The sequence below is a fragment of the Rana temporaria genome, chromosome 2 (assembly GCF_905171775.1).
Source record: "Rana temporaria chromosome 2, aRanTem1.1, whole genome shotgun sequence".
Taxonomy (NCBI): domain Eukaryota; kingdom Metazoa; phylum Chordata; class Amphibia; order Anura; family Ranidae; genus Rana; species Rana temporaria.
In genome coordinates, this window is record NC_053490.1 from 296,173,359 (window position 1) to 296,186,249 (window position 12,891).

General features: G+C 38.7%; 1 protein-coding gene and 1 non-coding gene across 2 annotated transcripts in view; one reads left to right on the forward strand and one right to left on the reverse strand.

Moving 5' to 3' along the window:
* GRIK3 (glutamate ionotropic receptor kainate type subunit 3) overlaps positions 1-12,891 on the forward strand; it is a 710,309-nt gene that overhangs the window by 420,731 nt on the left and 276,687 nt on the right. The window contains exon 7 of the mRNA XM_040337236.1: positions 2,725-2,868. Within this exon, the coding sequence (XP_040193170.1) occupies positions 2,725-2,868 (144 nt within the window). The remainder of the gene's footprint in view (positions 1-2,724; positions 2,869-12,891) is intronic.
* LOC120929737 lies at positions 8,121-8,229 on the reverse strand. The gene has a single exon (XR_005747444.1). It is a non-coding gene; the product is annotated as a U6 spliceosomal RNA (small nuclear RNA).

The window sequence follows — 12,891 nt, forward strand, 5'->3', positions numbered from 1 at the left end:
ACAAAGGGTCTGGTTTTAATGCACATTGAACCTTGCAACAGTTTTTTTGTATGTACTGCCCTTAAAAAAGCATGCAGAATCAGTGGCCTGAAAGGGAGAACAGCGAGTATGCATCCCCTGGGACCGTACCAGACCACATGCCTTTAGTTTTGGGGAGGCAACTTGCAAGGCACCTTTTCTCCATGTTGATAGGGAAAACAGGACTTATCCCCATATCTTGTCCACCAAAATGCATATGGGCATTTTCAGGGGGGGGGGGGGGGGGTGGGTGGGTGTTATCAGAATCTGGAAATCCCCGTTAGAATAAGAGGACCCTAAGATTTCCACCTTCCCAGGGGAGTATGTACAGGGTGCAAGTAAAATAAAACACTCACACCATAAAAAGTTTTTTTTATAAAAAAAAGAAAAAGAATAGAACACTGCACCCCCATGTAAATCGAACATAAATCATGTTATCCAGAGATGTGAATCCTTATCAATCACAATGACCCGTTGCACAATGATCTTCTGCCTTACAATGTTCATTCAGGGCACTCCCTGATAAATGGAGACAAAAAATCCACCTAATTTTAAAATACTATTTTAAAAAGTAAAATAATAGATACAGTGCCTTGCAAAAGTATTCAACACCTATGGCATTTTTCATTGTGTTGCCTCACAACCGGGAATTAACATGGATTGTTTGAGGATTTGCATCATTTAATTTTACAGAACATGCCCACAACTTTGACAATGTTTTTTTTTTATTGTGAAGCAATCAACAAAAAGGGAAACAATAACAGAAAAAGTCAATGTGCATAACTATTTACTCCATAAAGTCAATACTTTGTAGAGCCACCTTTTGCGGCTATCACAGCTCCAAGTCACTTTGGATAAGTCTCTATGAGCTTGCCACATCTTACCACTGGGTTTGTTGCCCATTCCTCCTGGCAAAACTGCTCCAGCTCCTTCAAGTTAGATGGTTTGCTCTTGTACACAGCAATCTTTAATTCTGACCACAGATTTTCTATTGGATTGAGGTATGGGCTTTGACTAGGCCATTACAACACATTTACATGTTTCCCCTTAAACCACCCAAGTGTTGCGTTAGCAGTGTGTTTGGGGTCATTGTCCTGCTGGAAGGGGAACCTATATCCTAGCTTCAAATCACACACAGAGTGGTACAGGTTTTGCTCAAGAATATCCCTGTATTTAGCACCATCCATCTTTCTCTCAACTCTGGCCAGTTTCCCAGTCCCAACTGCTAAAAAAACATGATGATCTTTGGGTGATGTGATGTGTTGGGTTTGCGCCAGACATAGCGTTTTCTTTCATGAACAAAAAGTAACATTTTAGTCTCATCAGACCAGAGCACCTTCCTCCATACATTTTGGTAGCCTTCCACATGCCTTTTTGCAAACTCAAAACATGCCATTTTGTCTTTTGCTGAAAGTAATGGCTTTCTTCTGGCCACTCTGCCATAAAGCCCAACTCTGTGGAGCATACGGCTTATTGTCGTCCTATGTACAGATACTCCCATCTCTGCTGTGGAACTCTGCAGCTCCTCCAGGGTTACCTTAGGTCTCTGTGCTGCCTCTCTGGTTAATGCGCTCTTTGCCTGGTCCGTGAGTTTTGGTGTGTGGCCGTCTCTTTTGGCAGGTTTGCTGTTGTGCCATGTTCTTTCCATTTGGTTATAATATATTTGATGGTGCTCCTAGGGATCATCAAAGATTTGGATATTTTTTTATAACCTAACCCTGACTTGTACTTCTCAACAATATTGTCCCTTACTTGTTTGGACAGTTCCTTGGTCTTCATGGCAGTCTGCATGGTCTGCATGGTCTTCATGGCAGTGTTTGGTTAGTGGTTCTTAGGTGTTGCACCTCTTGCTTAGGTGTATACGTAATTACAGATCATGTGACACTTAGATTGCACACAGGTAGACATAATTTCACTAATTATGTGACTTCCAAAGGTAATTGGTTGCACCAGAGCTTTTTATGGGCTTCATAACTAAGGGGGTGAATACATATGCACATGCAAATTATCAGTTTTTTATTTCTGAAAAATAGTTTTATGTGTATATATATTTCTAATTTGACTTCACCAACTTAGACTATTGTGTTTTGATCCATCACATATAATTCAGATAAAAAAAAATTAACTAAAGGCTTTAATGTAACAAAATGGGTAAAAAAGCCGTGGGGGTGAATACTTTTGCAAGGCACTGTATATTATTTTCAGGACATTGGAAACTATAGGGTTGTTTAATACCCGAAGATTACAATTTTACAAACTTATTTGACATTACATTCTAAAACCTTGGGAATTAATATGGCGTTGCAATCTTTCCTGTGCAGCTGAAACAGTCTCTTCTCTTCTGAGAAAACTTTTCACCAGATTTTGTGTGTTTGTGGGAATTTGTTTGTTGGTGCCTTTTCAGCCAAAAGAACATATATGAGAACAGGTACTGATGTGATCTCAATTACCTTCTAGGGTTCTCTATAGAGTTGAGGTCAAGGTTCTGTGCAGGCCATTCTAGTTCCTTCAGGGCCAGCTTTTTTTTTTTTACCTTGTTTTTTTTTACAGTAGGGCTTATTTACGCTGGAACAGAAAATGGCATCCCTATATTATTACCACCAGGTTAAAAGCACACAATTGTCTAAAATGTCTTTCTAAACTGTAGCATTAATGATAACCTTGTGAGATTCTTCCCAATTCCAATGCTGTTGCCCTTTATTTTAGACAGATGCTGCTCTGACATACGATGCAGTCCATATTGTGTCTGTCTGCTACCAGAGGGCCCCTCAGATGACAGTCAACTCATTGCAGTGTCATCGACACAAAGCTTGGAGATTTGGAAATCGCTTTATGAACTTCATCAAAGAGGTAGGTAATATAGCAGTAATATTACATATTGAATATAAGAAACTCTATTAGATCAACAATACCAGATCCAGCCAACAACGCAACTAACTTGAAATATATTAGGTAATTGTCGGGTAATTCCCCAGCATCCTAAAATAATGGACTATAACAGCCACAATGAGGAGACATATTAAGTAAAATTGTAAAGTTTCCTGTAGCTCTCTGTATCTTTTTGAATGAGGCCCAAGTCCTTTTTTCTTTTCAATTAATGCAACTAACTAGATATTGGCATATGGGTTATGACTTCTCTCTGGGGATTTGAGAACATTTGGTTACATAAATCTTGGTACCCCCAGAAGTACCGTAAATGTTTCCTGATGATGCTGCAGATTATATACTCGCTATATGTAGAGTGCAGTTTATTGGTTGCATGGAAGATTCATATAGGTAGGGAATAAAAGAATGTCAGGTTTCATTTGTTTTTGAATTACTAATAGCTACCTATGGTGGCATGCAGATTAAGAAAAGGAGCCACGCTGACATGTTGAATGCACATTGATTCTGTATCTCAGGGACTGTTAGAATCATGGAGATGGAAGAACAGTGTTTTCACATAGACAGAGTTGTTGTTTATCCAAAACTGCAGTAGGATTTTGCCCAGAGGTCATGAATAGTACTGGAGTCTTTCTTCAATTAGGATATGTTGATGTTGAACTCCTGGCAGACAGTTAAATACACAGTTGAAATGCAAATATTGGAGCTGTTCAAGAAATTTTGAGTATTAGCCTGAGAATTGTACAGCTCTGCCAGACTGAGGAGCCAGGATGGTGACCTGACTGTTCTTCGATACAATGAAATAAAACAGCTAGGTGCCATTTTTGCCATCAGCTTGTGACTGGACAGTGAGGAGCAGTAACAGAGATGTTCTCCTTTCAGGATGTTTCTCCAGCATATGTGAAAACAGAACATTTAATTTAGCCAAAGTACTGAACCTCATAGACCCCACACTGTTTTGCAGGGAATTACAAGAGGCTGCAATCAAGTTAAATTCCAGCATTTATACTAAATACATTTAACATGTATAAAATATTTTTTTTATTGGTAGATAGAATAATCTGATGTATTTTTAATATCTGCCTGGTGTTCAAGGAAAGATAAAACGTGAGTGTGGCTCTGTGTTATATACTGTTGTATATATTTTTTCCTAAAAAAAATATATATTTTCACTTAAAACTTGCTTCTTTTCACGTGATTACCTTTGGCCCTTTGTTGTAAAAAGCCTGTTTACAGAAAAAGTTGTAGTTTACATACACAAGTGAATAAGTCACAGTTGTTATCAATCCCTTACCAGACAACTTTATCTGGTAAGGGATTTATCTATCTATCTAGCTATCTAATAAATAATATATATAAACTGTGCATATATACTGTATGTACCTCATACAGTATGGTTTAAGAGTGATTGTGAGTCTATGTCCAAGTAGAATAGTAGAATAGTAGAATACTAACAAAGTTTAACCCCATTATCATCTGTGCATCCGGTTATTTATCTATCGTAAGACAAGCAGTTTTCCTCTGATTGCTATGCAGAAACAGACCAGAACATGTAACCTGCTCCTTCAAACTTTTATTCACCAAATTTATTGAAAATATATATAGTTAAGAGCACAGCTTTTATCCAGAAGGTTTCAAAAACCCAAATACAGATATGTAATTTCGTAAAAATGTCACCAAGCACTTTTTTTAAATTAGCAATTGTGTAGCTCTTTTGAGCTGAACTGAACAACTTAGTGAAGGCAGGAACATTAAAAATAGCATAAGAAAGGCAGGTGTTATTTAAAAACAAAAAAACATAACAATATGTTTTTGACTTGAAAACATGTTTGCTAAAGGTCAGAATATTTTTTTCTTGTTTTCAGTCTTACATGTTCATAATTCAGCAAAATCCATTCTGAAGCTTGATTTCCTTGATTCAAACTAAATTCTACTACCAGATTGTTGACAAATGTTTGGTAAGAATTAATTTCACTCTAAAACTGGTGTTAACCATAATTTTCAGTGAAAGGAAGTTGAAAAAGAAACATTATTAACTTCATTGAGTAATCAAATGACACATCTACCCCCAAGACCAAGACCACCACCATCCTTAAAATGACAATAGCGTGTTTATCTGATAGCTCACCCCTGCAAAGTTGTCTCACCAGTCCATCCTCCCTTATTGCCTTCCTGCTGTAGAAGTCTATCCTAGGTAAGCACTGAGTAGTGCCAGAGCTTACCCAAGTGGATGAGATCACTTCTCTCCCCAGTCTGATGATTGCTCAAACCTGAGCACCATCACATGGGAGAGGTCACACTCCGGCATACTTGGAACCTGCACTCTTTTACAGCAACAGGGAAAAAGCTTTTAGAGTGCAAGAGCTCAAGGATGCAAAAAAGAAGCATTGAAGTATGAGTATACCTTGATGGGAAGTGGGCTATCAAGAGACATAGAATGGGCAAAAGTGACCTTGTGTTTCTAAGATTATTTTCCGACTGTATTCCATAATTTTCCACACAACATTTTTTTTTTTTTTTATTATTAAATTTTCAAAATTACAAGCATATATTGTCAATACACATAGACATTAGAAATAGTAGCAGTTAAGGAGAACACAAGTTAGATATTTACATTAAGCTCCAGTGTTTTTTAGAAGGCAACAACAAAAGAAAAAAAACAGTAATTTGAGTTTAACATATGTTGGCCATTATCTGGAGACTTGCTAAAATATATGCTTAGTGTTGAATTTAGTAATTAAAAACCAGATATAGTAATATATTAACAGTGTAAGGTAATATGAGAATACATAAAGAAAAAAATTAAGGGTCATAATTTCTAGACCTTGTATAATGTTGGGGTAATATATAATGAAGATAAACAGGGATTTATTGTATAGACATTAGGTTTGTACTGTTTCAATGGAGCTCTAAAGCTGAAATATACTGATAAATAAAAACATAAAAAAAAAGTAATGCTGCTACCATTTTTGCATATAATAACAATATATGCTAAGAAAGAAAAAACAACAAAAAATAACTAAAGAGGCAAGATAGAATAGAGGGAAGGGGAAGAAGAAGAGAAAAAAAATAAAGATAGTACGTAGATAAGATAGAAAAGGTCAAAAGGGGTCCCCGGGTCATCTTATTATGTTTGTCTTATGTTATTAGCATATTAAATAGCTATTAGTAGTTATGTTACCAAGGTCTTAATAATGTGATGTCAAAGTTGGGAGGGAAAAAATGAGTCACCCAAGGATTCCAGATTTTTTCAAATTTTGCAATATTATCATTGGTAATGGCTTCCGTTTTTGAGTGGGTCATGGCTTGGTTTATTCTGGTTTTGGTTTCTGAGATCATTAATGTTGGGGTTTTCCACGCTTTGGCGATTGTCACAACATTTTAACATTACTATTTGCTTTTACTAACATTAAAATATAATGGAAGCAGACCCCAAAACATTTCACAATATGCAAGTATTTCTTTATGCTAAGTTGAAAGCATGTTGGATAATTGATCTGTTACCCATAAGTTGCTCTTTAAAAAAAGGAATTGCTTCAGGCAAGTTTTTAATATTTACCAGCCAAAGCTTTGGGGATTCGAAAAATGTTGAGAACAGGGATAGTTAGGGGGAGAGCAGATTAAAATGCACTTTCCAATATACAGCAGGCTGATATAATGATAAGTATTTGCATCTGAAAAACCAAGGTTTCCATATTAAATGAACTCATAAAGCAAGAGTGTCCTCTAGGGGCTGATAATATAGTTTAACAGAATGGTGTCTGAGATCTTTTTTGTATTCAAAGTTGCATTCAGCACATTTGTCTGCACCTTGATGAGTTTTAAAAAGATATTGAAAATTTGAAAAAGCAGCATAAGAACATCAGCTGCTTATATAACTAGGTCTGCGCTTCTTTTTTTTGAGAACGAGTTCAGACTCTGTATCAGCTTAGGATCTTGCTTAAAAAAAATCTGTTGTTTATTTCAGTTTTTTTTAGGGTTCTCGGTAAATGCGAGCAGCATGATATAAACACTATTGTAAACATATTTTTATATTTTATCACATATATTTTTATGGTTGAATATATTTTTATTAATATTGGGCCAGATTCACAAAAGAGATACGACGGCGTATCTCCTGATACACCGTCGTATCTTTGTGATCCGCCCGTCCTAACTATGCGACTGATTCATAGAATCAGTTACGCATAGCTAGCCCCAAGATCCGACAGGTGTAATTGACTTACACCGTCGGATCTTAGGATGCAGTACTTTGGCCGTCGCTGGGTGGAGTTCACGCCGTATTCCAGCGTCGGTTATGCAAATGAGGTTTTACGGCGATCCACGAAGATCCGCGCGTTCGTCGCAAACTCTTACGTCGCCACTAGTCGTTTTTTCCCGTCGCAAAGTTAGGCCTGCTTTAACATGGCTTATTTTTAGAACAGCCATGTTAAAGTATGGCCGTCGTTCCAGCGTAAAATTTCGATTTTTTTTTTTTTTTGCGTAAGACGTCCGTAACGCACGCTGCATTTAAAAAAACCCATCGCAGAACGTTCGGTGCGGGAACGCGCCTAATTTAAATGGTGCCCGCCCCATTTCAATTGGGCGGGCTTGCGCCGAGCGTATTTACGTTACACCGCCGCAAGTTTACAGGTAAGTGCTTTGTGAATCAGGCACTTACGCTGTAAACCGGTGGCGGTGTAATGTAAATCAGATACGTTACGCCGCGGTTGCACAACGTAAAGCTCTGTGAATCTGGCCCATTATTTTTATTATTCTCTTTTCATTAAAGAAATAAGAAAACACAATTTTCCAGTGAACAATTGAGTTTAGAATTATACATAATGAAATTATAACATTCTGTGATGTGACGTATAGCGCGCGGGGGGGGGGGGGGGGGGGGTTACTAAAACTGGTTCACACAAAATCTGGTGCAGCTGTGCATAGTAAGTAATCAGTTTCTAGCTTGTTCAATAAACCCTTTACATAAAACCTAGAGGCTGGTTGGTTACTATGCACAGCTGCACCAGATTCTATGCGCACCAGTTTTGGTAAATCTCACCCAGTGTCAATAAGTAATATAGACAAAATAATTATGGCATTAAAAACTAAGAGATAACAAAAAACAATGGGGGAGAGGGAATATGAATGAATCTGGAAACTCTTGACCTGTAAAGGCAGAAAGCTTTAAAAATGGAAGGAAGTTCATAGCTATAGTGTTCTGTTTTCAACTGCATGGAAAAAGTAGAGAGAGGCATCGTGAATTTGCATGCAATCCATGAACAGGGGCCATGCTAATCTTGTCTGTATCATTCCAATTTTAGTGCTTTATATGCTTCATCACATATATTTTTAACTACAGGGACACTATCATGATCAGTTGAATTTTAGTGTTACATGTTTAGTTTTTCTACATTTTCATTGTTAAATAAAATTTACCATTTATTACAGGGTGCTTCTATAACACTGAGTTTGCAGAAAATGCTGGTCTTTCCAATATGAGTCCAGAACAACTTGCATAATACATAGTAAATTAGGGTTTGGTTCACAGCAGAACATGCAAACAGGCAAAAAATGTGTTCGAACGTGCAAACACCGTTAAAGTTTATGGGACACGAACATGAAAAATCAAAAGTGCTAATTTTAAAGGTTAATATGCAAGTTATTGCAGGTTTCCCGTTGCATCAGAGGGGGGTGGGGTCACCCCTACACGTCACTGGATAACCCCGGTGATTCCCCTTGTGTCTTTGGCCCTGCCCTCAGCTATATAAGCGCTGTCAGGCTGGCGGCGCATCATTCGTCGGGTGCCTCAGGTGGAGGCAGGATCGTGTGCGTCGTATCCTCGATGGAGATCATCGCTGGAGATCATCGATAGAGATTGAGAATGGATTACACAGATGGAGATCGAGAATAGATTACATCACTGAAATGTTTTATTTATTTTTTAAATAAAGGAATTGTCCCAAGCCGTCTCCTGTCCTTTTTAACATTTTGAAACTTTTTTTGTGAAATGGTAGGGGTACAATGTACCCCTTGCCAATTCACATGGGGGGGCGGGATCTGGGGGTCCCCTTTGTTGAAGAGGGCTTCCAGATTCCAATAAGACCCCCGCCCGCAGACCCCCACAACCACCGGGGAAGGGTTTTGGGGATGAGGCCCTTGTCCCCATCAACATGGGGACATCCTCCCCATGTTGAGGGCATATGGCCTGGTACGGTTCTGGACGGGGGGGGCGCTCTCTCATCAGCCCCTCTTTTCCTGCGGCCTGCCAGGTTGCATGTTTGGATAAGGGTCTGGTATGGATTTTTGGGGGGAACCCCACGCCATTTTTTTTAATTTGGCACAGGGTTCCCCTTAATATCTATACCAGCACCTTTTGTGCAGAGACTGTTATAATCACGGGAAACATGCGCTACTTTACAGGCATACTATAGACACCCCCCATGAACAAAATTTTAAGGAATATTTCACTTTTATTGTTTCACTTTAAGAATTATTAAAATCACTGCTCCTGAAAAAACGACCATTTTTTTTATCTTTTTTTTGCACTGATACATGTCCCCTGTGGCAGGACCCAGATCCACAAACACTTTTCATGACAATAACTTGCATATTAACCTTTAAAATTAGCACTTTAGTTTTCTTGCCGCGAACACCCCAAATTGTTTGGAAAACAGACAATGTTCGAGTCAAACTCATGTTCGACCCGAACATGAAGCTCATCCCTAGTAACTTGAATATAAATGACTGACACTGAGGGGATTTACTAAAGGCAAATAGACTGTGCAATTTTGCAAATGCAGTTGCTCCAGAGATGAAGCTCTGCTGACTTCCATCCTCCAATAATTTTTTTTATATTTTCATTGCAGGTGATTGGCTATTCTTTGCAAAGTAAAGCTTCATCTGATTTACTAAGCTCTGGAACAACAAGTTTACCTTTGTACACTCCCCCCCTTAAAATCCAGCTCCCCTATGCACCAATATAGCATTCATGTACTTTTTTGGGGGGAAATATCAAGTTTTCCATTAAATCTATAGTCACTTACTTTTCTTGTCCTAATCCGCGTTTCCATTAGTAATGTCTTTTTTCCTTACAGACTGTAGGTCATGACACAGGAAGGAGTTGACCAGCTGACCTCATTAGTACACACCCTGCAACATCCAGCACCCAATCCCAAGTGCAGGTTTTTAGAAATGAAATGCAATCAGTGATCACCCTTCTCACTAAATACACAGATTGCTTAGTGTATGGCCATCTTTAGATCTTATATCATCTTATAGATAGGAGGGAGTAGACAGAAACACTCAGCTGTCAAGCCCCTTCGCAGCTCTGTATAGCGGGAACTCACAATCCCACATGCATTTTTTTTTAAGCGGGGTGGGGAGGCGTTTTAGAGCATTTTCACTCATCACACATAGGGCAGCCCATCTGCCTGAATAAGTTGCCCTACACACAGCAATCGCCTTCAGAACAATTTTTTAGAGTGGAGCTTGGTGCATTTTTTTTACTGTGATTTTTGGTGCAGCACATTTCTGAAATGCAAGGAAATGCACAGATGTGAATGGAGCCTCATGTTTTTATGCTACTGCACCAATTTCACTTTCAGGCCGCATTCATATCTAGCATAGTGGAAGCACACATCTTGTGTTTCATTTTTCCTGTGACACGCATAGGGCAGCCAATTGATTTCAATTGGCTGCACTACATGTGGTTAATGGGACATTTTGGTGTGTTGTGGGTTGCATGTTTTTTATTGTGCGTTTTGTAGCATTTGCCCTTCGTTTTTTCACATGGCAAAATGTGTGTTTGCTTCTGTGTTTGGTGTGCCGTTAACAATTAATGGCACTGAAAGCGCAACTGGTAATTTTAGGTGTATAAACATGGCCATACACTATACAATCTGATTGTATATTGTGTATTTAGTGAGGGGAGCTGGAATTTGGAAAAAAAAGTCTACAAAGGTGAACTTATCCTTGGTTGGTTGGTTACAAATTACAAGAAGGCAACTGTACGAAATACATTCTTCTCTCAGTTTTTTCATAAAAAAGGGAGAGGTATAGTAATCAAGACTGTATCATTACTATCATTAGTAACACATCACAGATTGAACCCTGGTGGCTAACAAAATCCATTGTCCGAAAAAGACTTGAAAATCTTAACATAAAAAAAAACAAGTGGCTTATACCCGAGAGTCTTTAAATAACTCAGTCAGGTTATAGCCAGACCATAATTCATAATTTTTGAGTACAGCATACTGACAGTAATGGTACCAGCTGATTGGCAAAGGGCCAACCTGGTACCAGTTTTTTAAAAAAAAGGCAGAGATATATTCCTGGAAACTACAGGCCAGTCAGTCTAACATCAATTTGCTGATGAAAAGAGTATCAGTATTAGTAATCAGCATGAATGAATGAATGACTTGTATAGCGCAACGCATGCGAACTGAATCGCCTCTGGGCGCTTTTTCCAGCCAGTATCTGCTTGGCTGGTGCGGTCATTTTAACCCGTAGGATCATGACACGCTAGGGACACACAGTCATACACACATATATACATATATACTGGGCCAATTTTGGACGAGATCCAATTTACCTACCAGCATGTCTTTGGAGTGTGGGAGGAAACCGGAGTACCCGGAGGAAACCCACGCAGACACAGGGAGAACATGCAAACTCCAGGCAGATGGTGTCGTGGTTGGGATTCGAACCAGCGAACTTTTTGCTGCTAGGTGAAAGTGCTACTCACTGCACCACTGTGCTGCCCTAGCATGGATTAGTTAAAGGTCATTCTTGCCAAACCAATCTGTTAACATTCTATGAGGAAGTTCACTGCCATCTACACAAGGGAAGGCCAGTCGATGTGGTGTATCTGGATTTTGCAAATGCATTCAATACAGTCTCCCATAAATTCTAAATTTACAAACTGAGGCCCATAGGCATGGACCTTATAGGGTTTCTTCATGGATAGAAACTGTTAACAAGGGTGTATCCAAACGGTGCATCCAAAGAGTAGTGATAAATAGCGTGTGTGACTGGTCTGGAGTGGTGAGTGGAGTACCCCAGAGCTCTGTCCTTGGACCAATTCTGTTTAATTTACTCATAAATGATATAGAGGTTGGTATAAATAGTTAAATCTCAGTGTTGGCTGATGATACAAAGCTAAGTAGGGCAATAACTTCACAGCAGGATAGTGAAAGTGAAAGTAAAACTACAACAGAGCAGGTTTCCTCTCCTGCCAGACAGAAGTGTGCTGTTTTGCAGATTGGTGTAAATGTAAGGATTTGATAGACAGAAATACAAATCCTTGGCAAGTAAACTAGCGCACATGTTCAGATTGTATCTGTGTATTTAGCTGTTTGTCTGTAGTTGAGTTTTAAGCTTCCACCTGCTAAGTGTTAGACTTACCTGTCCCTGCGTATTGCAAGAGTTTTTTTCTTCCTTGAAAGGGTGCATGTGATCACCACTCAGGGCCAATCAGTACTGTCCAGCCAGAGGGTCAAGGGTCTTACAGCCTCATAGGACAGTCAGAGGAGAATAAAAACTCCTCCTACAAGCTTTAACCAGACACTGGTAGAAGTCATACAACTGATACGGTATATACTGCTGATGAGAAAAGGTATTTAACCGTTTATGTTTACTAAAATAATTGCATTTGCATGTTCTGTGTACTTTGGGAGACCAGGTATAGTGAATGCAGGGTCCTGGGTTTAGTAACACTTTAAGACAACTTAACAAAGTACAGGATAATCAAATATTTAAATTGCAGTACTTTCAGAAAATGTTCTGATAAAAACATCATTGGTTACAAGGTCTTAATTATGCATTTGCACTGTAGCCTTAAAGAACAGCATTAGAAAGAACAATATAGCAGTGTTCTACTAAGCAGGGAGTTGGAAATACTGATTATAAACAGTAGATGCAATGGGCCATTGTACCAGGTTAAGACCTGTTCTTGTAAGCATTTGAAATTCTTATTTAAAATTAATTTGGCTTCCTTCACTACATTTGCAT